General features: G+C 50.1%; 2 protein-coding genes across 4 annotated transcripts in view; one reads left to right on the top strand and one right to left on the bottom strand.

Moving 5' to 3' along the window:
• The first annotated feature begins 4,265 nt into the window (after nt 1–4,265).
• Nucleotides 4,266–11,673, top strand: Nr1d1 (nuclear receptor subfamily 1 group D member 1). Of its 3 annotated transcripts, none has more exons than XM_008829425.2 (8): nt 4,266–4,924; nt 7,492–7,827; nt 8,104–8,192; nt 8,295–8,439; nt 8,791–9,431; nt 9,731–9,916; nt 10,356–10,566; nt 11,186–11,673. In XM_008829425.2, the coding sequence occupies exons 1-8, from the start codon at nt 4,894–4,896 to the stop codon at nt 11,383–11,385; spliced, it is 1,839 nt and encodes a 612-aa protein (XP_008827647.1). In that variant the 5' UTR covers nt 4,266–4,893; the 3' UTR covers nt 11,386–11,673. The 3 variants fall into 3 exon arrangements, with proteins under 3 accessions (XP_008827647.1, XP_017652716.1, XP_029417648.1); XM_017797227.2 differs by having other exon boundaries at nt 4,324–4,924; nt 8,791–9,383; XM_029561788.1 differs by lacking the exon at nt 7,492–7,827 and having other exon boundaries at nt 4,329–4,924.
• A 168-nt stretch (nt 11,674–11,841) lies between these two features.
• Nucleotides 11,842–24,863, bottom strand: part of Thra (thyroid hormone receptor alpha) — a 26,925-nt gene continuing 13,903 nt past the window's right edge. The window contains exons 3-9 of the mRNA XM_008829426.3: nt 23,611–23,678; nt 22,705–22,805; nt 18,744–18,891; nt 17,973–18,178; nt 16,777–16,923; nt 15,845–16,103; nt 11,842–15,178 (exon numbers count right to left, since the gene is read on the bottom strand). Coding sequence (XP_008827648.1) covers nt 14,928–15,178; nt 15,845–16,103; nt 16,777–16,923; nt 17,973–18,178; nt 18,744–18,891; nt 22,705–22,805; nt 23,611–23,678 — 1,180 coding nt within the window. The 3' untranslated portion in view covers nt 11,842–14,927. The remainder of the gene's footprint in view (nt 15,179–15,844; nt 16,104–16,776; nt 16,924–17,972; nt 18,179–18,743; nt 18,892–22,704; nt 22,806–23,610; nt 23,679–24,863) is intronic.

Below are 24,863 nucleotides of genomic sequence, written 5' to 3'. Positions count from 1 at the left end.
CTCCCTAGTACAAGTCTGTCTGCTAAGTCTAGTCATCCTATCTAGAGGCTCTTGTTTTAGGAAGATGAGCTCTTCTTCTCCTAGCAGCAATCAGTTGCCAATATTCCTTTAGATAAGATTGGGGTCTGCTGTTCATTTTCCCAGTTCTATGATGGTGTCTGCACCTGAGGCTCATGGAACATAAAACAGGGATAATTAAGAGGACACTAATGAATCTCTCAGTTCTCAGTAATGAAGGTTCCTCATGCAGCAGAGAGCCAGGAACTCAAAAGGTCACATATAGCCTAAGTGTAGAGAATCAAGAGTCTGCTAAATGCTGGTCCTTGGACAGGTTCCCTTTATTAAACTTCTCCCACCCAAGGCTCAGGCACCGTCATGAAAAGGGGGCGGAAAGATTATAAGAACCAGGGAGGAAGTGCATGACCATAGGGAAACAGTCCTACAAGCTCCTGGGAACCAGCTCATATGATTCTATGGCAATGGTGTCAGCATACATAAGTCCCATGCAAACTCAGGCAGACAATAACTCAGCATAGAAGTGGGAAAATGAACAGCAGACCCGAATCTTATCTAAAGGAATATTGACAACTGATTGCTGCTAGATGAGGAACAGCTGACCTTCCTAAAACAAAGACCTCTAGATAGGCTGACTAGATTCACCAGAAGGGCAAGTAGTGGGGAATGGCTGGGGGTGCCGACAACACAGCAGACAGTAGCAGGGATATCAGAGTATAAGGGCTCTAGTCGGGGGAGGGAGGCTATGGGAGGATGCCATCTGGGAAGTGGGTGTATAGCTGAATAAGATGATTTGGGATATTCTGTGTGATATACACACACAGAGAAAAAAAATCAACAAATTTTAAAAATGTATTATATTTGAAGAGAAGTGTAAAAGTTTCCATCATGTTAATTAATAGACATACACAGGTGCCAAGGATCCGAGTGCAAACGATTATGACTAGTAATAGATACATACAGACTAGAGATGCATGTGCCAACAACTCAGTGTTAGTAGCAAAAACAATGAGTCTTTCTGCAAGGAACAATATATTCTAAAATGAAATGGAGATCTTTTTTAAAGGTTAAAAACTCATTCAACTTTATGTCTTACAGGGCTTATACTGATTTCAATATTGTATAACTTTATTAATTCAACTGTGAACCTAAAAACTTACAGCCACTTGTGAAAGAGACGTACTCTTGCTTTGGCGTGTGTTACTGAATATGTTAAAGTTGCAATGAAATGCTTCTTCTAATCATGTAATTATTAAAAATTAAAAAAATTACTTCCTATTAAATAGTAGAGGTGATAAACATTACCAGTGAAATCTACCTGATGACTTTATATCCATACTCAGGTACTAAGGATCCTAGTGTAACTGACTGTGATTAGTAATAATCAGATATATAGAGATTAAAGCCACGTACAAACATGTAAGTGTTAGTAGCATTAAAAACATAGGAAACAGCATATGTTAAAATGAAATGGGCTGGGAGTGGTGGCGCATGCCTTTAATCCCAGCACTTGGGAGGCAGAGGCAGGTAGATCTCTGTGAGTTTGAGGCCAGCCTGGTATACATTGTGAGTTCCAGGACAGCTGGGACTACAGGTAGACCCTGTCTGAAAAAAAACCCAAAAAAAAAAAAAAAAAAAAAAGAAAGAAAAAAAAGAAATGGAGATCTTTAAAAGGTAAAAACTCATTCAATTTTATTTCTTACAGGGTTTATACTGACTTCAATATTGAATGACTGTATTACTTCAACTGTGAACCTAAAAATTTACAGCCACCTTTGAAAGAGATGTATCCTTGCTCTGGAATGTGTTACTGAATATGTTAAAGCTGTAATGACATGCTTCTTCTAATCATGTGGTTATTAAATTTTTAAAAATTAAAAAATAATATAAATAAATAAAAAGCTCTTTGGCAGGAAGAAAAGAAGGGGGCCCTATATGAATTACAGAGGAAAGAGGGGGCAGAAGCAGCCCCCTCCTTCCCTCTCCCCCAGCCTCTGCCTTCATACCTCACAGATTGCAACACAACCTAGATTCTTGCCAACAGGAAAGTTAGAGTGACTGAATTTCAGTTCTGGTTCTCCCTTCCTTCTCACTGGCTGCAAACTTCTGGAAGATGCCTTGACCACCAGCCCCCTCGTGATATGGACAACTACTCAGCAAGAAGCCAGGACATGGGTAGGACCACCAGAGCAGCAACCAGAGCAGTGGACCTTGGGAGGACCCAGGGCAACCCAAGGGAGTGTGTTGTGTTAGTGGTAATGCTGGGACTAGGGGTGGGGGTGGGGAGATGCTAGACAGCACATGGGCCCTGATTTCCAGCACCCCTGACAGATTCCTGAATTTAGCCCCTGACTGACCTAGTCAGGAAGGTCACAGAGAGCAGGCAACCAGGGACACAGCTGCTTACATCCCAGCTCTCCCTACACACACACACACACACACACACACACACACACACAGAGTCTAGTGGGAGGAGGAAGAGGGAGTGGAGACTGAGCTCAGAACCAAGTTTTCCTGAAAAGTCTCTTTCCTTGTTTGTCCTAGCCCCTCCCAGCTCCTCCCATGCTCTGCCACAGCTTCCCAGCTCTGGGCCTACTTTTGTTAGGTGCAGGGGAACAAAGCTAAAGCCTGGCCTAGTCTAGTGAGCCCATCTTCTGTTCCTTAGTCAGTGGTCAACCTCACTGACTGCTGAGTGAATCTCACTGGATTCCAAGTCTCAGTTTACTCTTTCTTTAGTGTCCCTTACCCCAGCTTTGAGATGGAGTTTCATTGTGTTGTTTAGGCTGGTCTTGAACTCCTGGACTCAAGTGGTCCTCCTGCCTCAGCTTTCCAAGTATCTAGGACAAGAGGTACAAACCACTGTGCCTGTCCTAGATCCTATAGCCTTTTCTCTGTCTCGTTGGTGACTTCTGTGCCTCTCAGAGTTCCATCAGTGCTGTCCCTGGAGCTGCCTAAGAACAAGTGGTGAAAAACTTCTAGCAAAAAAGAACACTTCCCCCTCCCCAGGCACTGAGGCTAAGGAGGACTTGGTGAGAGTGGCAGGTGGCTTTAGTAGCTTAGGCTCATCTGGCTGCTTGAGGGTACTTCTCTCTATATATATACCCCCAAACTCTAGAGGACAGACCTCTTCTTGAGAGCTGGAGACCTGTGTTTCATCCTTGAGACAACTGTTCCTCTGAAAGAGAGATGCTGGTGTTTTTATGGCCCGTTCAGTGTTTCTTGCTCATCTATCCATCATCTCTATGACAATCAAATGAAACAAGCAGTAGATGCTTGATCTTGGGTCACATCCTTCTGTTCCTCTTCAATAAAAGGAGGGAAGATGTTACTTCTTCCTTCTAAGACAGGGTCCTACCATGTAGTTCTGGCTGGCCTGGAACTCACTATGTAACCTGGACCAGCCTCAGACTCATGGTAATCCTCCTGCCTTGGCCTCCTGAGTGTGTGTGGTGATTACAGGCATGAGCCACCATACCCAGCCACAGGAAGGGAGGATTAAGATGATCCTCATGTTCCTTGCTAGTAACCAGTGCAATCCACCTCCTACCCTGAAGCCTGGCTGGGGGAGACCCCTACTACATCACTTTTGGACCTCAAAGCCCTTTCACCATGAAGTTTCCCTCTGTTGTCCTTTTTATTTCTCAAAGAGAAATGACTCACCCCAAAGTCACCTTGAATGGGTGGTGTGGTGTCATATAAGCAAACAGGGAGTCCCTAGGGACATCCCCACCTCGGTGATACTCCTTTCCCTTGGGTGTTCTTCCTATGGGGAATAGAAGGGAAAAGGGGTCACTGCCTTTCTGTCTCCAGCCTTGTCGCCAAAACAGAAGTCTGCTTAGGTTCTTGACTCCAGGGAAATCTCCCTCCTCTGTTTGTCCCTCTTCCCGTGTAACCAGTAACCTCAGGGCGAGGTCAGTACTGCAATCACGTGAAATTCTCACGTTTGCTAGATTTGCAAAAAGAGCTTGTTAGCTTTGATCTCCCATGGAGCCGTAAAGCTTGCCAGGCCCTCCCCAGGAATTCACATGCCCTTGCCATACAGGCTTTCCAAACACGCCACCCTGACTCTTCAGTGCGCTCCACCTCAGTCCACTTTCAGCTCCTCCCCGCGGACGGCACTTTTGCAAAGCAGAAAGGCAAAATAGTCGCAGTCCGCCTACTTTGTCAGGGGACTACAAATCCCAACAATCTTGGCGGTACGCAGGCGCACAGAGCTCAACGTGCCGGCTGCTGGAAAAGTGTGTCACTGGGGCACGAGGCGCTCCCTGGAATCACATGGTACCTGCTCCAGTGCCGCGTGCGGCCCGGGAACCCTGGGCTGCTGGCGCCTGCGCAGAGCCCTCTGTCCCAGGGAAAGGCTCGGGCAAAAGGCGGTTGAGATTGGCAGAGTGAAATATTGCTGCTGAGGGAACGTAGCAGGGCACACGTCTCTCCGCCTTGCGTCTGGGTGCCTCGTTTCTCCCATCACCTACTTCCTGGTTGCAACCTCTCTCTTTGGGACTTTTGCACCCGCAGCTCCAGATTCGCTACCCTGCAGCGCTGCGGAGCCGGAGCCCTCAGGAGTGGCATCCAGTGCACTGCAGAGACCCGACCCTCCTTGCTGCCTTCTAGCCAGAACTGCTGCAGGCTGATTCCTCACACATACTCTATCTGCGCTTCCCATGCGAAGCAGATCTCCGTTGTCTCAGCATCCTACCCTTCTGCAGGGCTGCAGTCCGGACACCCCAAGACCTTACTGCAGGGTGCCTGGAATTCAGCTCTTGAGCAGCGGGGTCCACTTGCCTTCTTTAGCCAGTACCCCGAGGGCGAGAGAGGCTACCGCAACCTCCAGTTTGTGTCAAGGTCCAGTTTGAATGACCGCTGTCAGCCGGTGAAGACATGACGACCCTGGACTCCAACAACAACACAGGTACTGCGATTCTTATCATTATCATCCTTGCTCTGTCACTGTCCCTATTTCCATCCACGGCATATAACGAGAGGAACTTTGTAGGGGGCTGGGGATTCCCTCTGGCCGTGGCTTTGCTGTCATGCTGAGAGCCACCCGCCCGAAGCGGGTTGTACTTGTTGGGAATGCGCCTAAAGCGCATCATCGCCATCCTTTGGAGTCCCCTTGGGCCCGAGGAATTCGAATCTCGGGCAGATTGAAACAGAGGGCGGATATAAGTGGTAAATGGAAGAGTTTAGATGAACTGAGGTCTTTGAAGCAATGCCTTGCAACGTCTCCGTCTGTCCACCCCTTGCAGCTGTGGTCTGCCTTGGTTCTTCTCCCTTTCCTCTAGTTCCCGTGGATTCCTGGGAATCTGAGAAGCAGTGGGGCGATCGGGGCAGGAGGGGATGGGGGAATGGGTCACATCTCACAGGGAAATCCTCAGTGACAGTAGGAAGCTACACTTGAATCCGGAGCGCGGTGCTCATCTCCAGGCAGGGCACCCAAGGAGCCAGAGCTGGGGAGGGCTCACATGGCCATAGAGCGGGGCCCACGTGCTGCATTTGTTTTCATTCAGCAGAAGCCGTGGCCGCCATCCCATTGGTCCTTGCTCCCGGCCCCGTTACATAATGAGCTCCGCCCCTCAGGTTGCTCTGGCAACGCGTGTTCCCGTCTCTCCTCCCTTCAGTAGTCCGGGTCCACCTCGCTCTAAGGGACCAGCCTAAGGACCCGGACGCTGGGGAGGGGTGGATGAGGGCGGGGCTGCTGCTTTCACAGACAGAGCGCAAAGAAGGCGGGGGCTTCGAGTTCCGGGGTTCCTCGTTGGGGAGCCACGTGCGAGGGACACACGTGGAGCGGGGACGTGAGGCCGGCTGCGGGCCAGACTCCTGCCCCGCCCTGCTCTACCGAGATCTGGGTGAAGCTGGGCTGACTCACCGCCCTCGCCTGCCTTCTTTTCCTCTCTGCCTGCCTGACCCTCTTCTCTCCTCCCTTCCCCCACCGAGACTAAGATGGGGCTACTCTAGACTTCCCCTGGCCTCAAGTTTATGCATCCCGAAGGGACCTCACACCTCTCGAGCCTTAGACTTCGTCCCTTCATTCTAATTGCACTTACTTCACTTTACTGCTTTCAGACATAGCTTTTCCATGTTAGTTCCCAAATTCTTACTGCTCCCCAAGTGTCTGCCTGCAATCAATGGCTCTGTCCCCCCAAACATGTACAACTCAGAATCAAAGCTGATTTTCATCATTATTTTTTTTTTGCTCACAGAAAAACTGAGACCCAGAAAGGAAGAGTTGATTTCCTCTAGGCTAGACTAAGGCAAGTTGGTAATGATAGATCTAGATTTAGAACTAGGGTCTTTTGAAGGATATCCCTCACTTCAAAGTTGGAATACTTTTTGGATGACCTTCTCATGCCCCCTTTCAAGATGAGTAAACTAGGTCAAGTTCATTTATCACCAAATAAATATTCCATCCCCCACTCAGCCCTGAAACTGTAGGAGCTGATCTGTTCTATAACTATTTTACAGGGAGCTGGCTGGGTTCACCCTGACCAACCTTGAGCTATTTTAAGACTGCCCTGCCCAGTTAGTGTGTGTCAGTGGGTGAGCAAGACATGTGCCTCTGTAGACACGGTGGCATGGCATGTGTCAGCTCACACGTGTCCTGGGATCCTCCCTTCTCCCACTCCACCCATGGCAGTCCAGGCTAAATGCTTGACAGAGGTGTGGCAGGCAAATCACCCCTTTCTCCTATAAATACCACAGGAACAGAACCACCTGTGTGGTAATGTAACCAGAGGGCCAAAGTCCCTGAGTGGCCAGAGAGCCAAAGTTATCACCAGACAGATCTGGAAGAGGGAATTCCTAAAACCTTAGGCTGGACAATTTGTACTTCACTTCCATCTCCTGCAACTCATACCGCTAAGCCCTTCCTGGACTCAGAGAGTCACTGTGACTTATTTGGTGGAGGCTAGGGGAGCCGGGTTGAGTAGATTCCTTCCTTGCAGTGCCTCTGAGTTTGAAGGAAAGGTGACTGTCTTTTGTAAGAACCCGGTGCTATTGGCTCTCTGCCCTTTATGGTCCATCCCTGGATAGGTCCTGGTGTTAGAACTGGCAACTAGTTTTTTGTTTGTTTGTGAATGGCTGTTAGGTGCTCATCTAATCTCCAGCTCACAATTAAGTCATTAACTACAGTTGATATTCCCCCAGGAAAGTATATAGGGCAAAGGCTCGAATAAAGAAGATGCCCAGAGGGGTTATGCCTTACACCCAAAGCAGAAGCTGAGTGTATCCTGTAAAGAAATGATCATGGGCATTTCTTATAGAGACTAGGTCTATAGTATCATATCTAGTATGTGATGGACAGTTTCTTATATTGACTAGGTTGATCATGTCATATATAGTATGCATATTAACTCCAAGATTAGGGGTTTCACATGGTTAATTCCTAGGAGTTTCACATGGTTGATTCCTGAGTAGGTAGCATCCAAGGACCACGGACATGGTGGCTGACACCCCCTTCTCTTGCATTCTCCTTTTTAGGTGGTGTTATCAGCTATATTGGCTCAAGTGGCTCCTCCCCAAGCCGCACTAGCCCGGAGTCCCTCTACAGTGACAATTCCAATGGCAGCTTCCAGTCCTTGACTCAAGGCTGTCCCACCTACTTCCCACCTTCACCCACTGGCTCACTCACCCAGGACCCTGCTCGCTCCTTTGGGAGCATTCCACCTAGCCTCAGTGATGACAGCTCCCCGTCCTCCTCCTCTTCATCATCGTCATCCTCTTCCTTGTATAGTGGGAGCCCCCCAGGGAGTCTACAAGTAGCCATGGAGGACAATAGCCGTGTGTCCCCCAGCAAGAGCACCAGCAACATTACCAGTGAGTCAATGTCCAGCTGATTCAGGAGAAGGGAAATGAGCCAGGGTTCAGTTGATAGTTGGTTCCCCTGTGATGGTTATTCTCAGGGCCTTTCCTGGCCTCAGATTTTGCTTACAGTTGTACAAGCCCCTGTCCAGTCCAGTTTGGGCATCTGGTGCTCCTCAACATGGGAGCTCTTCCTTAGCTTTTCCTTCATAGAATATCTAGCCCAGAAAGCCTCCGTAACCCAGGCCACTCAGGCTTCTCTGCTAACCCTCTGCCTGTTTCTTCCCACAGAGCTAAATGGCATGGTGCTACTGTGTAAAGTGTGTGGGGATGTGGCCTCGGGCTTCCACTATGGTGTGCATGCCTGTGAGGGCTGCAAGGTGAGGCATGTTTGGGGTGGGGACCTGGGCAGATGACCCCTTTCCCTGTGATACACAGCTCAGCCTAGATGAAGATGTTCGCTAACTACCCCTGCCTTCCAGGGCTTTTTCCGTCGAAGCATCCAGCAGAATATCCAGTATAAAAGGTGTCTGAAAAATGAGAACTGCTCCATTGTCCGCATCAATCGCAACCGTTGCCAACAATGCCGCTTCAAGAAGTGTCTGTCCGTTGGCATGTCTCGAGACGGTGAGGCAGTGTTCCCAAGTCTCCTCCCCCAGTTTCTGCCCTAATCCCTCCCTTAAAAAAATAATAGCCCCAAGTTGAGATGTATGGTACTGTGAATGTTATTTGCATGGAGGATACCCCTATGTTCTCCTCTTGGGCAAACACATTGTCTCCCATTAGGCCTCCTAGTCATAACCTCTCATGCCCTTTGATGGGTGCATCCTCACTAGTTTCAGTTTTGAAGTGGAACCCCAGGCTTTTAGGGTCTTGCCCTTTCACAAAGGAAGGAAAGGACGTGTGTGTGTGTGTGTGTGTGTGTGTGTGTGTGTGTGTGTGTGTGAACTTCCTGACCTCCCTTTCATCCTGTTGCAGCTGTGCGTTTTGGGCGCATCCCCAAGCGAGAGAAGCAGCGGATGCTTGCTGAGATGCAGAGTGCCATGAACTTGGCCAACAACCAGCTGAGCAGCCAGTGCCCTCTGGAGACCTCACCTGCCCCACAGCCCACATCAGGCCCCATGGGCCCCTCACCTCCTCCTGCTCCAGCCCCCACACCTTTGCTGGGCTTCTCTCAGTTCCCACAACAGCTGACACCACCTAGATCCCCTAGCCCTGAGCCCACTGTGGAAGATGTGATATCCCAGGTGGCCCGGGCCCACCGAGAAATCTTTACCTATGCCCATGACAAGTTGGGCACCTCACCTGGGAACTTCAATGCCAATCATGCATCAGGTAGCCCTTCAGCTACAACCCCACACCGTTGGGAGAGTCAAGGATGCCCACCTATCCCCAATGACAACACATTGGCCGCTCAACGTCACAACGAGGCTCTGAATGGTCTGCGCCAGGGCCCCTCCTCCTACCCTCCTGCCTGGTCCCCTGGCCCTGCCCACCACAGCTGCCACCAGCCTAACAGCAATGGACATCGTCTATGCCCCACCCATGTATATCCGGCCCCAGAAAGCGAGGTACCTGCCAACAGTCTGCGGCAAGGCCACTCCAAGAATGTTCTTCTGGTGAGGGCATAGAACCAGTGTGGAGGGAGGGGGCCTGAAAGAGTGGACTTAGTGTAGGGCAGCCAGTATTCCTGGAGGCTGAGGGTGGAGATACCCTCTTCCAGGAGAGGATGTTCTGCCCTGAAGTCCGGGCTCTGCCTGGGAATCTTTGATCACCAATTGGCACCTGATATTTTAGGTGAGAGTCCCATCCTCAAGGGCCACAGCCCTTAGTCCAGGCAGAATCTGAATCCCTTCTGCTGGGAGCCCATGTGACCCCACCTGGCTGACACTCCCCTCCCTATTCCATTTCCCCCCAGGCATGTCCCATGAATATGTATCCCCATGGACGCAGTGGCAGGACTGTGCAAGAGATCTGGGAGGACTTCTCTATGAGCTTCACGCCTGCTGTGCGGGAGGTGGTAGAGTTTGCCAAGCACATCCCTGGCTTTCGTGACCTTTCTCAGCATGACCAGGTGACCCTGCTTAAGGCTGGCACCTTTGAGGTGAGCTTTTTTCTGATCTTGACTTTGGGAAAGGACCTAGTAGAACAGCTTGGTGACTGGGATGGGAATTCTGAGACTTTAGAACCCTACTGTCTATCTGATGAAGGAGGTAGAATTCTACCCCCCACCCCCCAACCCCCAACCTCTGGGCACCTGGGACTTATGTCATCTTAGGTCCTGTATGTTCACAATCCACTGCATCAAAATCATACCTACAGCACATTGCTGCCCCAATTTAGACATGAGCAGATTACCTTTGGTTAAGTGCCTATTCCCAAACTAGTGGAATACTTCCACCTGGATCCCCCTACTGACCATTTAGACACCTTTTCCTTACTGAGAAATCTAAAACAGCAAACCCTGAACCCTTTGGCAAACTTTAGGGGTTATCTGGCAAATGTTCCTCCCCCTTCACTTAAAATGACTGTCCTTGCTTCAGGTGTTGATGGTGCGCTTTGCATCCTTGTTCAACGTGAAGGACCAGACAGTGATGTTCCTGAGCCGCACCACCTACAGTCTGCAGGAGCTTGGCGCCATGGGCATGGGAGACCTGCTCAATGCCATGTTCGACTTCAGTGAGAAGCTCAACTCCCTGGCGCTTACAGAGGAGGAGCTGGGCCTCTTTACCGCGGTGGTGCTTGTCTCTGCAGGTAGGTCACGCTCTCGCCTGACCCGGGAGGAGGCAGACGCAGTTCAATTCAACACACCTTTTATGGAGTACCTACTCTATGCCAGGCCCTGCACTGGGCACTGGGGTACAGACATGATTCAGACACAGTCTAGCTTGGGAAACAGACTCATGCCCGACTAATTATAAAACAGTGAAATAAGTGTCACAGTAGAAGCATGAACCAAGGAAGCACAGACAACTATTTCTGCCTGGGGGAGCTGGGGAAGGAGGTGACACTTGAGTAGGACCTCAAAGGGACAAGATATTGCCAGGCATAGAAAGGGGAAGGGCATCCCAGGCAGAGGGAACTACAGAGCAAATAGCAAGGGACCTTGGCCACATGTGGCCTGCTGGGGGGTAGGAGGGTGGTCTTGAGGGGTGGGAGGTGGCCAGCCTGTGGCCTGGGCTCCCAGCATTCGGGCATTCACTGCTCTGGGGCAGAGGCCTGGGAGAAGGAATGGCACCCTCCTTTTCCTTCCCCTTCGCCCTCCAAGGGGCCTCAGGGAGAGGCTGCCTTGCCTGCCAGGTCCTCGCAGACCTCCGGGTCCTCGTCAGAGGAGCTCAGGGAGCCTGCCTCACTGCTGTCGTCTTCCCCACAGACCGCTCGGGAATGGAGAATTCCGCTTCGGTGGAGCAGCTCCAGGAGACGCTGCTGCGGGCTCTTCGGGCTCTGGTGCTGAAGAACCGGCCCTTGGAGACTTCCCGCTTCACCAAGCTGCTGCTCAAGCTGCCGGACCTGCGGACCCTGAACAACATGCATTCCGAGAAGCTGCTGTCCTTCCGGGTGGACGCCCAGTGACCCGCCCGGCCGGCCTTCTGCCGCTGCCCCCTTGTACAGAATCGAACTCTGCACTTCTCTCTCCTTTACGAGACGAAAAGGAAAAGCAAACCAGAATCTTATTTATATTGTTATAAAATATTCCAAGATGAGCCTCTGGCCCCCTGAGCCTTCTTGTAAATACCTGCTCCCCCACCCCCATCACCACACTTCCCATCCTCCCCTATTTAAACCACTTTTGCTCTCCCACCCTCCTCTGGCCCCCCAATTTGTTCTGTTCCTGTCTCAAATCCAATAGTTCACAGCTGAGCTGGCTTCTGTGATGTGTGCTCGTTTGGGGGGTGGAGGGGGACTACTGCCAAGACTAGGGGCGGGGGCACCTCTCCATCTGGTCAGCTTGTGGGGTGGGTACTCTGCCAGCAGATGGGAGGATATAGGGAAACAGCACGCAAGTCTAAGGGGGGGTGCCCACGGGGGTTATTTTCATCATATATTTATTACATAAATATATAGTAAAATAGACGAGCAACAATTACCATAAAAATATCTTTCTTTAAAATCCTGACCCAAAACACAACGGGGTGAAAAATCGCACATAACAGACATACTGATTGTCAATGTGGGTTAGGAGTAGGAGCCCCGCAAGTCACCCCTACCGGTCCCACCCCTCCCTGGGGAAGGGACCTATCTCCTTCCCTGTTTCTAGCCACAACCCCCCTCCCCCCACCCCAGCACCAGCTTCTCATACATTCAGTAGCGCCTCTGGGCAGTGTCTCCCTCCCCCACCCAGGAGTTCCTAGGGCAGGAAGTACTGTCCCCCTTATGGACGGTGTATGTGTCACAGGCCCTGGCCTGCCCTCTCCCAGCCCTATAGACCCACCACCCGGGGAAGGGGTAGGGGCTCCTCCTCCCCCACCCTCCCCAAGTCTGAGCAGGGAGGAGGCTGGATGAGGTATGTGTGTTATAAGTGATGGGAGCGGGGAATACTGAGATGGAGAGGCGGTGGTGGGGGCGGGGTAGTGGTCATGGCTCTGGCACCCCCTTGTCCTGGCCTGGCCCCCTCAACCTTCTCCCAGCAACCCATCCTCCTATCAATACTGCACCTGCTGCCCCACCTGGCCTGCCCTAGTGCCCCGGGCCAACACTGGAGGAGGCATGCTAAGCACCCAGCCAAGGCCATTCCCCCATTAGCACCAATGGCCCTCAGGAGAGGGCCCTGTCCCCCACTTCCACAGCAGGGACTGGGACAGCTGCCTCTCTATAGAGCAGGTGCATGGCACTCCTGAGTCTCTCTGGCTCCTCCCTACCACATGTACTCACTCATACATTCACACAGAGGAACTCACACATACACTCCACTGAGGGTAGGGGGAAGGGCCTAGGCTAGGGGATCACAGCTCAAGTGACTGGGGAGGGGGAGGGGATTCCCAAGTGCCTATGGCTGAGAATGGGAATGGAGAGGAAGAGTGGGGCCAGGGGAAGGAGGGAGACAGCAGGCAGATCAGGAACTCCACTGGGCCCCCAGGTGTGGGAGGAAAGGCCGAGAGGGTTTACCCATGGGACTGGAGGAATACAGGGAATCAGTACCCCAGGAGAGAGAAAGAGGATAGAGACAAAGACAGCACAGGTGGCCCAGGGGCCCCAGAGGGGTGGGACAGGCACATGCACAGGTGACAGCAGATGCTCCTCCAGGCCCTCCACCCAGTTGGAACACCTGAACAGTGGCAGAGGACACTGCCCTGGGAGACAGCATGGCATTGCCTTCCTGTGTGTGTGTGTGTGTGTGTGTCTGTGTCTGTGTTTGTGTGTATGTGTGTAGGGGCTGTGGCAGGCTGAGGGTCAGAGCGGGGTGGCAGGTTCCCCACTGCTTAAGACATTTTTGCCCCAATAGTGCAAAGCGCAGGAAGCCCTGGCACCCCTCCCCTGCCCCCTGCCCCATTCCCCATGGCTTCCGGGGGGCATCTGTGTCCACCCATCCATCCCTGCCGACATGCAGCCCTGAGCCCGGGGTCACTGGTCTGCTCTGTTCCTCCCTCTCCTCCCCACCCATGGGAGGGCCACTCCTCCCTCCCTCTCTCCCCTGAGGAGTGGGCTGTAGCCAAAGGGAGGAGGGGGAAGAGGGCAGTTCACTCAAGTGCAGACCAACGCAACACTCTCGCACCAGAGGGTGGGAGGTGGCTCAAGCCAAAGTCCCTGAATTAGAGAAAAGAGGGGAAAGGGTTCCCAGGGGCAGAGAGTGGTTGGCCTAAAGAGCTTCAAAGAAAACAGGAGCACCAACTACCTCCTCCCCTGGGCCCAGCTAAGTGCCACTGGTAAAAACACCCCCATTGCGTGCCCACCTGCTCGGAGTCTGGGTTAGTGCACTGAGTGGGAGGGCGGAAGGAGGGCTGAGGGAGCCCAGAAGACAGACAGGAAACAGGGAGACAGAGTCCTACAAGGGTAAAAGTTCTGGGAGACGTTCATGTCCACCCCACCCCCCACTCAGCAGCATCTGGATTGTAGCTAATACTGCAGGATATGAGGAGGAAAGGAGCCTGGGCCACAGTTTTTCCTGTGTGGGTGCCAAGGTGTGGAAGGAGGGGGATAGGGAGGCCCCTAGGGCTGGGCACTTGAAAGGGGAGCTGTGTGGGCAGCAGGGCAGGCTGGTAAGGGGCCAGCTGGCATCCAGCGTGAGAGGTAGATGGAACTCAGCGGGCACGAGTGGCAGAGAGCAGAGGAAGTACTAGGGTGGGGTGCCAAAGGGGCACAAGGGTGGGAGGAAGGCAAGGGGGTGCCAGGACCCTGTTGTGTCAACTCACAGCTCTGATCAGCAGCCCTACCCTTGGAGGTCTGCTGGGGGCATTTCTCTCTGACCTGGGGGTTGGAAGGGTAGCTCTCAAAGTGCATGGGGGTGGGAAGGGGGTGGTCCTTCCCCACGGGCCAGCCTCAGCTAATAACTTAATATCATCTCTCTCTCTCTGTCTCTCTCACTCTCTTTTTTGTCTCCCCCCTCCCCCCCATCTAGTTTTTCTTCATTTATCTTCTCCCCTTGCTTGGTTTCCAAAGTGCAGTTAGGATGACTACCATTTTTAGCCTCCAGGGGAGGAGCCGAGCCAAGCTAAGCCAAGCTGTCCTTTGCACCCAGGCATCTGGGGAAATAGAGACCTGTGGCCTGAAGGGAAACCTAGGCCAAGGAACTTGGCAGGACTCTCTGGTGTGTGTGTAGGGGTGAGTGAGGGCATCTGCCCCATCCCTCATCCTCCTGTCCCTGCAGTCAAGATGGCTTGTCCCTCTAAGTTCTTCCTCCTGTCCCCTACCTTCTTAGAGGATGGGGTCCTAGGAACTACAGGACTTAGGTCCCAGCCTTCCACACTGTCCTTTCATAGCAAGTTCATTTGTTGCCCTGTCTCAGGGCTGGATTCTGAGGGGATCTGGGCAGTGCAGGGGTGTATGGGAGCTGCATCTATCCAAGGATGGGAGGAAGGAGAGAATAGGTGTGGGGGGGTCACCCTAGCCCCCAGCTCTGTCCCTTCTCTCCAGACTCCTCCCCACCAGCTCCGCACACCCTCTGGCCGCCTGAGGCTTTAGACTTCCTGATCCTCAAAGACCTCGAGGAAGAGTGGGGGGAAGAGTTCGGTGGGGCACTCGACTTTCATGTGGAGGAAGCGGCTGGCGTGGCAGGCCCCGATCATGCGGAGGTCAGTCACCTTCATCAGCAGCTTGGGCCAGAAGTGCGGAATGTTGTGTTTGCGGTGGTTGACGTAGTGCTCAAACGCCAGTAGGTATGCCTCCTGACTCTTCTCGATCTTGTCCACACACAGCAGGCCGGAGCGGTCTGCAGAAGAGAAGACATGAGCCATGAGTACTGAGGGTCTGAGAGAAACAAAGGGTAAGATGTGGGGGGAGGTAATGAAGGGACATTGAGGCAGAGAGGCTGGGAGAGATTGCAGGGACGTGTTAAAGCAATTACCTGGCAGAGGTAGGTGACTGAGGCTCAGAGAGGAGTACTGAGGGCCTGGGGCTGTGGAGTGATCCATAAGGATAGGGAAACAGAGAGGTGGGACTAAGAGGAGAGGAAAGTTGGAGACAGGGGCAGAGAGAAGGGATGGAAACGGGAGGTTGGTGATGGGGGAATGAGACGGGGCTAAGAGACAGGATGAGGATAGATGGTGAGTGGAAAGAAAATGGGGCATGAGGAACAAAGAGGCATGTGAGTGACAGTGGATGTGTGGCAGAACGAAAGAATAAGTCCAAGACAGGACAGGGGTCACAGCAGGAACTTGGAGGCAAGTGATAGGTCTGGAGACCAGAGATGGGGGTAGGTAATAAAGTATGGGATGGGGGCAGAGGATGGCCTGGGTTATAGAGAGGGAACCCGGGAGTGAAGGGATGAATAGTATGTATATAAGATTAAGGAAGAAGGCAAGCAAGAGGCCCAGGGTCCAGACAAATTCTAGGGCCCCTGACAGCTTCTGGGCCCTCTCAGTCACTGGCAAGGTACCTGTTGACATTAGCAGCACAGCCTGCAGGAGAGCCACTTCCGTGTCATCCAGGTTAAAGGCAGAGAGTGACTTGCCCAGTTCAAAGATGGCGTCAGAGACTACGCCCAGGCCACCATTCTTGAGCTGCTCCCGCTTAACCGCCATCTCCCCACTCAGCGTCAGGGTATCGCTCTCAGGGTCATAGCGGACAGCTGCCCGAAGGGACATGATCTCCATGCAGCACCCCTTCAGGAGGATGATCTGGTCTTCACAAGGCAGCTGTGAAACAGCAGGGCCACAGACCACTCAGCACACCCTACCCACACCCTACAGTCTTCCCTACAGTTACCTTGTGCTCGGCCATGCCCATCCATGCCCTATAACACTTAAACCTCACACTTATGCCTAAGAGTGAGGTCCCATCATTCTTCCAGTCCACTTCAAAGAAACTGAAGTGCAGGGCATTTTGGTACCTTGGCCAAGGTCTCATAGCTAATACAGAAGCCTGTTTCCAGTTAGTGCTGTGCAGAGTGAAGAGATGAGTCATGCTGCCTGAGGTAGAATAGTTACTCTGCACTCTGTGTGTCTGTGTGTATGTCCCCACATGTGTGTTCATGCCCTCATGTGCTGTTTGTTGCTCTACAAGAATCATTCCCTAAGCCAGGCATGCATGGTGCCACATGCCTTTAATCCCAGCACACAGGAGGCAGAGGCAGGCAGATCATTGTGATATCAAGGCCAGCCTGGTTTATAAGTGAACTCCAAGCTAGCTGGGGTTACAGGAAGACCCTGTCTCAAAAACCAACCAACCACCACCACCAACAACAACAACAGGAATCATTCTCTGTCTGGAGAACCATAGAGGAGCATCCAGTGAGGCTAGGTGACCTGGGTAGTTGCCCTAGGTTCCCTCTGGTATGACTCCGTGTCTCTCCTTCCATTTAGTACTCACCTCGGAGAACATGGGCAGTTTTTTGGCAAAGTCCACCACACGAGTGATGGCTGGGGTGATGATCTTGGTAAACTCGCTGAAGGCCTCTAGGTCTACCTTGTCTCCATCCGGCATGGAGACGATGGGTGACTGGCCAATGTCATCCGGCTGGAGGAAGAGATCAAGGTCAGCTAGGGGTACAGACCCCCTTCAGTTTTTCACTGAGGCTCCCAGCCCACAAGGGGGAGCTCTAAGGCAGCTTGGGGAAAAGGGCCCAGCCAGGACTGGTCAGGACAGCTGTGTCCCAGCCTTGAGGCTTCAACCTTGGGGCAGAGGAGAGATCTGAACTGAACAAGTGCTTCAAGTCTGATGATGATGATGATGATGATGATGACGACGACGACGATGAGAACAGTAATAAGAATGTAATAAAAATGAAGCCATAATGATTGAAAATATGTTGCTGGCATTAGGTTGGCTACACATTCTATATATCTGATTTTTAATCCTCACCACAAACCTATATGGAAGGGAGAATTATCAACATTTCATAGACTAGGAAATTGAGGCCTGACGCAGCTAAGCAGTATGGTCAAAGTCACATGACTAGTACTTTACAAATACATCTGCTTGGGAGCTGGCTGCTCTTGCAGAGGACCTGGGTTCAGTTCCCAACACCTACATGGTAGCTAACAGCTGTCTGGTAACTCCAGTTACAGGGGATCTGATGCCCTCTTCTGACCTCCAAGGGCATTGTATAACAAGGGTTCACTTATATACATGTAGGCAATACACCCATACACATGAAATAAAAATAATAAATAAAATATTTTAAAAAACAAGAATACCTGCTTGGCACTGGGGCACATTCTTAGTGCAGTACACTATCAGGGAACAGGCCCCAGTTGTCCATCTCCCAAACTGATCATCTACTTGGCAGTAATTTCTTTTTGTCTTTTCAGGGTTTTTTTTTTTTCCCCTTCCCATGGTCCCTGTGGGTAAGCCCGGCCCTGGAAGTTCAGAGGGTAAAGCCCTGCTCTCATAGAACACCCCATCAGATGGAACAATCAGGGCTCAGAAAGCACAGCCATGTACATAGGTGTACAAAATCGGGACTGCCAAGGGGTAAAGAGTATCAGCTTCGGGTTGGACTAAACTGGTGAGGCTTCCTGGAGAGGCAAGCCTCTGAGCTTGTTCTGTTCATGTCTTCTCCTTACCAGGAATTTCCGTCTCTGCTTCCAATGGCTGCCCTGGGCATTGGTGCTGCGATGGGCCTCTGTCGCAACATGGATCAGGTCCCACTCTTCAGGAGTGGGCTCTGGTCTCTGCTGCAGTGATCGTATCATCTCCTCTTTCCGCCGCCGTTCCCGATTCTGCTCGATCAGCTTGCGTTTGGCCACCCGCTTTGAATCATCTAGAACCACTGTTGATAGACACAAGACCTTTTGCATGGTACCCTCCCACCCCATCCATAGTCCTTTTAGAAACCACTCTAATGCAAAGGTCTAGTGGCTTCCCAATCACTCAGCAGTGGGGAGGCACAATACAGACCACGTTTTATCACTGGGACCATGTCAACTCCAATTTGGGCTGACTCTGAAGAATATCACGCTCTGGTCTAATGTGCTATGGTGAGGACAGTTGCTAGCATCCTGCTACCCAAATCACAGCTGAGGAATGAGGCTTCCCTCACAGATGTGGGGTGCCTTCTCTGAGGTACAGGAACCCTGCTAGGTTGGGTGCTTAGGAGTCTTTAAGCAACAACTCCCTCTCCAAGGCTCTCAAATGGTAAGAATCATCAGCTCATACAGGAACTCCATTTCCTTTGAGATGAGGGCACCTGTGATTAAGACTCTGAATACCTTACAATCAGCCTGACCTGGACTGATTGTCACTCTACCCTAAGTGTACCCTGGAAGGGAACTGCTACCTTTGAACTTAGCCCAACCACAGCAGCCTAGCTCTACTCCCCCACTGGTGCCTCTTACAGTCCATGGCCATGCCCACAGCGATGCACTTCTTGAAGCGGCACAGCTGGCACTGATTCCGGGTAATCTTGTCGATGACACAGCAGCTGTCATATTTGCAGGAATAAGTGGGATGGAGGTTCTTCTGGATTGTGCGTCGAAAGAAACCCTAGGGTGGGGGCATACAGAGCAGGTTCTCATGAAGACTAATCCCTTCTGAACCAACTAGACAGTTCACAGAGTGGGGCTGGACTGAGGAAGGCAAGTGTCACCTGGCACTCCTGTCACTGCAGGCCCAGGATTTCTGGGCTCTACCAGGCCAAAGGACCTGAGAAATACATGCCCTCAACCCCCAGGCTACAGAGGGATGAAGGGCATCTATGGTGGCAGAGGTAAAAATATTATCTATAGTAGGCAGTGCTGGGCCTGGGGTGCTATGGAGGGCTATGAGGCCTGAAGGAATAGCAACTTTGGAAGTCCACTTTAAAAAAATTTTTGTAATTAATTTTTTGGGGGTCTTTTTGAAACAGGGTCTCCCTGTAGCCTTAGCTGTCCTGGAACTCACTATATAGACCAGGCTGGATTTGAACTCACAGAGATCCGCCTGCCTCTGCCTCCCAAGTGCTGGGACTACAGGCATAGGCCACCAAGACTAGCCTGTAATTAATTTATTTTTGAGGCAGGGTCTTGTGCAGCCCAGGCTGGTCTCCAAGTTACTATGTAGCCAAGGATGACTTTGAACTTCTGATCCTTCTGCCTCTATCTCTGGAGTGTTGGAATTACAGACATGTACAACCACACCTGCATTATGTGGTTTGAGGGTTGAATCCAGGGTTTTGGGTAAGCTAAGCAAGCACTCTACCAACTGAACTATAGCCTCAGCCCCAGGAAGCCGAATTAATACTTTGGCTTCCATGCTGCTAAATGACTGTAAAATCAACACTGACCCCAATAGCATTCTCATATACAGTTGCCTATTGTCCATATAGATGGAATTTATGAAACAGGAAGATCAAAAGCAAAGAAAATGGGACTGGGTATGATGGTGCACGCCTTTAATCCCAGCACCCGGGAGGCAGGTGAATCTCTGTGAGTTTGAGGCCAGCCTGGTCTACATAGGGACAAAGGACAGTCAGTGCTGCATAAGAATTAATAAATAATGTCACGAAAATGCATTGGATATGAACTCTAGTAACTTGTAAAGAAAATTTTCAATTCTTTGTTTCAGGCTTTATTTTAAAGGCAAAATCTAAAGAATCAGGATCACAGCAGCATGAAGTACTGACAACGGTTGAGTGTTACTATGTGCTGGGCACTTAGTAAAGATATGCCTTTCATATGTCATAAATCATTACATTTGATTTTGATGACAACTCTATGAGGTGGACCTGTCACGGTCTGCATGCTGCAGACTAGGAAAAGGAAACCTGGAGAGATCCATCTGTTTGCCCCAAGTTATCCAGTTAAATGGGTAGCAGACCAAGAACTGGACTTTGGACAGAAGACACCAAGATCTGAGATTTCAGGTCTAGGGTATATTAACCTCACCTGCTTACTGTACCAAAGATACAGATTCCTGGGCCTCATTCTAGACCAAACTCTGGAGGTGGCATCAGGGCATCTCTATCTTTTGGAGATGTTCCCCCTGGGACCCAGATGTCCTTGGAGCTAAGGATCCTTGCTCTTGGTTACACCTCTGTTATTATTTCCAGGAACACTGCTATACAACTCTAAATCTCTATTGGTTTTGGTTTGGCTTGCATTGAGAGGAAAAACTTCAAGCTTTCATATTGTGCTTATGTCTTTCTGTGTTTGTTTGCTTGAGATGGAGTCTCATGTAGCTCTGGTGGACTTCAAGCCCACTATTGACTAACAATGACGTTGAACTCCTGATCCTTCTGTTTCCATCCTGAACACAGAGCATGTACCATCATGCCTAGTTTCACTTTATTTTTTTAATTTTATGTATATGAGTGTATTACCTCCATGTATGTAAGTGCACCTGTGTCATGCAATGCCCATGGATGTCAGAAGAAGGCATTGAATTCCCCTGGAACTGGAGTTACGGATGGCTATTAGCTGCCATGTAGGTGCTGGGAATCGAATCTGGGTCCTCTGTAAAAGCAGCCAGTGCGCTTAACTGCTCAGCCATTTCTCCAGCCCCCTGGTTTTACTTTAAAACATTTTTTAAAATATTTTCTTTTTATTTTATGTGTATGAGTATATTGCCTGCATGTATTGTAAGTGTACCCAGGTCATGCAATGCTCAAGGAGGTCAGAGGAGGGCGTTGGATTCCCCTGGAACTGGAGTTAGGGATGGTTGTTAGCCACCCTGTATGCTGGGAATCAAACCCAGGTCCTCTGCAAGAGCAGCCAGTACTCTTAACCACTGAGCCATCTCTCCAGTCCCTGGTTTCACTTATTTATAAATGATCTTTTTCTTCTTTTTTTAAGGTTTTTAAAGTTTTAATTTATTTTATGAGTATTTTGCTATATGTATGTTATGTGTATCACGTGCTTGCCTAGTGCCCACAGAGGCCAGAAGAGGGCATGGAATCCCTAGAACTGGAGTTACAGGTAGTTGTGAGCCACTCTGTGGGTGCTAGGAACCAATCCCAGGTCCTCTGCAAGAGCAGCAAGTGCTCTTAACTGCTGAGTCATCTCTACAGCCCCTGATCTGTTTCTTCAGAGATATACATTTGCAGAGGCTTGACCCTGTGCTAGGGAGAACCTGTGGTTTTCTCTGCATCCTCATTATGAACAACCATCAGCAGGAGTTCTCACCTTTTCGGGAATATTGAAAGCACTCGAGGGTGGGGGTGGGGTCCTATGAAAGGTAGAGTCCTAGACTCCAGCACAATAAGGTTTAGATTAAGTAGAAATGGAAGCAGCCTAGGAATCTGCATTGTAGCTAGTACTTCAGGTGGTCCATGAGTCATATATTTGTGAGGAAGGAGGATGTTGTATGTGTGTACACATGTGGTGGCCAGAGTTTGACATCAGGTATCTTCCTCAATTGCTCTCCATCTTTATTTTTATTGAATTTTTGTGATTTTTTATTCTTCACCTTATTTTTTGAGCCAGGTTCTCTCAGTGACCCTAGAGCTTACCAATTTGCTAGGTTGGCTGGCCAGTGGGCCCCAAGGATCCTCCTGTCTCTGCCTCCAGGTGTTGGATTATAGCCTGGCTTTTTTGTTTTGATTTATTTATTTATTTATTTATTTATTATTAATTAATTAATTAATTTATTTATTTAATCGATTTATTTATTTTGAGACAGGGTCTCCCCTGTAGCCGCAGCTAGCCTGGAACTGTACCAGGTACAGCTGAAAGTGCTGGGATTAAAGGCATGTTGCCACTGCACCTGGCACTCACTTTCCTTTTTTGAGACAAGGTTTTGCTATGTAGTTGAGACTGGCCTGGAACTTAGTACATAGTCCAGGGTGACCTTGAACTCATGATCCTCCTTCATCAGTCTTCAAAGTGCTGTAATTATAGGTGTGCTGTACACACCTTGGCTTCCCACCCCTCACTCCTAACACACTGTAAGGATGGATGATAGCTGACACTTACGGAAGGCTTCTTATGTGCCTGGCACTGTTTTAGACACTCCCTAGCACAGTCACCATTCTTACCTCTGCATGCCCATCTCCCACCCATCTGCAGTGTTTAAAACAGTGCCCGGTGAATTATCTCATTTAATTCTCTCAATAACTCTAGTATAACTATCTCCATTTTACAGATGAAGAAACTGAGGCTCAGAAAGGTTAGGCAAATTGCCTATGAGTAGCAGAGAAAGGATTATGAATGAACAAATGAATGAATGAATGAATGAATGAGAAGAAAAATACAACAGGTAGGCTTTAAGTTACATGTTTATGGAGACTGTCATGCCGTCATGTCATGCCAGGTGTGGAGACTCAAAGGGAGTGAGACAGGGGATTGGGCAATGGGGAAGGGGTAGGAGATGGCTCCTCCATACCTTGCAGCCCTCACAAGTGATACAGCGGTAGTGATAACCGGTTGCCTTGTCCCCACACACGACACACTGTTCGTCTTTGTCCAGGTAACTAGGGATATACCCTGGGAGGGAGGAAATGGTGGAGGCAGTGGGCATGATGTGGAGCCCAGCAGAGAGGCTGCTAGACTGTACCCACCCCTCACTTTGCCTTTCTCATTCATCTCCTAGCCCAGCTTCACTGAAGGGTTCTTTGTCTCATAGTAGAAAGGAAGAATCCTGGAGACACACTGGAGGGAAACTTGTCCATCCCTTTCCCTACAAATATACTGAATCTTAGATCTTTTGACTGCCCATTCAGGGCCCCTTCCTTCCTTCCTTGCCCCCCTCCCTCCCTCCTTTCCTTCCTTCCCTTTTTTTTTTTTAAGCCTGGCTCTCACTATGTTGCCCAGGTTGGCACTGAAATCCTGGGTTCAAGTGATCCTCCTGTGTCAGCATCACGGATCACAGTACCTGACCTGAGTAGGGAATTTATTTATTTATTTATTTATTTATTTATTATTTATTTATATTTAAATGTTACATCTAAATGACAGAATAGCAGAGGAAAACAAACCACCCCCCCCCAAAGGAATAACCCATCTCAGGAGAATAGAGCCCCTGCCTTGGTCCTCAGCTTAGGCCCTGATTCTGGGGGGCCTTCAGTGAGGGAGTTATGGGAGAATGGAAGAGGCCCTCCCTAATCTAATTCCTCCTCAAAGGCCAGGGCACGTCCCAAATCACTATTCTCACCCCCATCCAAATCTAACCCACACTCTGTAGGCTGTTTACTCCTGAGATGCAGGGGGTTCAGGCCTAGGCACAGAGGTAGCCAAGTTGTGCTTTGCAGGATTGGGATAGGAAGTGGGGGGACACATCAGCCCAGCTCACCTGACATGCTGGTTTTCAGGGAACATTGGCCGTTCTTTCTTTTTCGCTTTCCATCTGGTGACCTGGTACTAGATGGGGGCAAAGTGGGTAGAATCACAGAGTAGTCACTGTACAGTCCCTGCTCATCCAAGAGGGTTCTGTAATCCCCCAGGTCCCATTCCCTCCATCTTCTGTCTTTAGTCTACCTCCTACCCCCATGTCAGCTGACAAAGCTTACAAGGGTCTACCTATCTGGTAGCTGCATGGGAGTGATAAAGGCCTTGGCCAGGGCCAAGAACATGTTCTAGGGCCCCAACACAGTCACACAAGCATTGTTATAAGGCCCCAACACACACATACACATATACACACACACACCCATCACATAAGTAAGTACTGTTCTAAGGCCCAACATGTACACACACATGTATATATACATTACAGACTTTAAACACCCACAGTCTACAGGACGTCCACATATTTAAGCAATCAGTATATGACAAATATGTTAAAGGAAACCTCAGAATATTCTTAAAGCTTCATAACCTTTAGAACACATATGGATGCAGTACGACACCCACGGATGTGAATAACTATGCAGCCTTCAGTATAAACCCAAGTATGGTAATAAGCTTTAGTATCTATATATCTATGCAACTTTCAGGTCATTCTCAACATTTTATATGACCTGTAGGATGTACCCATGTGTTATACAACCCTCCGGACAGGCACCTACTAGTGTAACCTCTCTCTCCAGTATGAACATGTTGCTTTTCAGGTCATGCACACATGCTAGTGTTTAAAAATACTAGAGTCACCCTGTTCACAGCCTCATTTAACAAATCAGCAAACTGAGGTGCCATTCATGGATTGTGACACCATGCACTGCAGTCAGTCAAGACGAGGACCCTGAGCTCCTCCATGCAAATATTATTAGCAACTTTCAGCCACTGCACATACATGTTGCCTGGTTCTCCACATATGTGTTACATAACCTCAATACACACAGGTTACATAAGCGTCTACACGCATGCAAGGATTGTATAAATTTCCACACCCACCCTACTCATGGCATGTTGCAGGGCCCCTTCTCCTAGAGCCAGATGCAGCTCCCAACATACTGACACAGTGACCTTGGCCAGGGTCATAGTCACAGACAGCCTTGTGCTCCACAGGCCCTGGGGATTACCCCTGTCTGGTTCCTACAAGGCTGGAAGGTCAGGCGTCTCTCTGCCTCCCGGAAGGGGTAAGAGCGTGGGAGGGGGGGCGAGCGG

Source organism: Nannospalax galili, unplaced genomic scaffold (assembly GCF_000622305.1).
Source record: "Nannospalax galili isolate Female #2095 unplaced genomic scaffold, S.galili_v1.0 scaffold1274, whole genome shotgun sequence".
In the NCBI taxonomy this organism is placed as follows: Eukaryota; Metazoa; Chordata; class Mammalia; order Rodentia; family Spalacidae; genus Nannospalax; species Nannospalax galili.
The sequence above is the reverse complement of the archived record's forward strand: the minus strand, read 5'-3'. Positions and strand labels throughout refer to the sequence as shown.

Coding starts and splice junctions, on each gene's coding strand:
- Nr1d1 (XM_008829425.2), top strand. CDS start 4,894: ATGACGACCCTGGACTCCAACAACAACACAG. Junction 7,828..8,103: donor GAGCACCAGCAACATTACCA/GTGAGTCAATGT, acceptor TTCTTCCCACAG/AGCTAAATGGCATGGTGCTA. Junction 10,567..11,185: donor GGTGGTGCTTGTCTCTGCAG/GTAGGTCACGCT, acceptor TCTTCCCCACAG/ACCGCTCGGGAATGGAGAAT.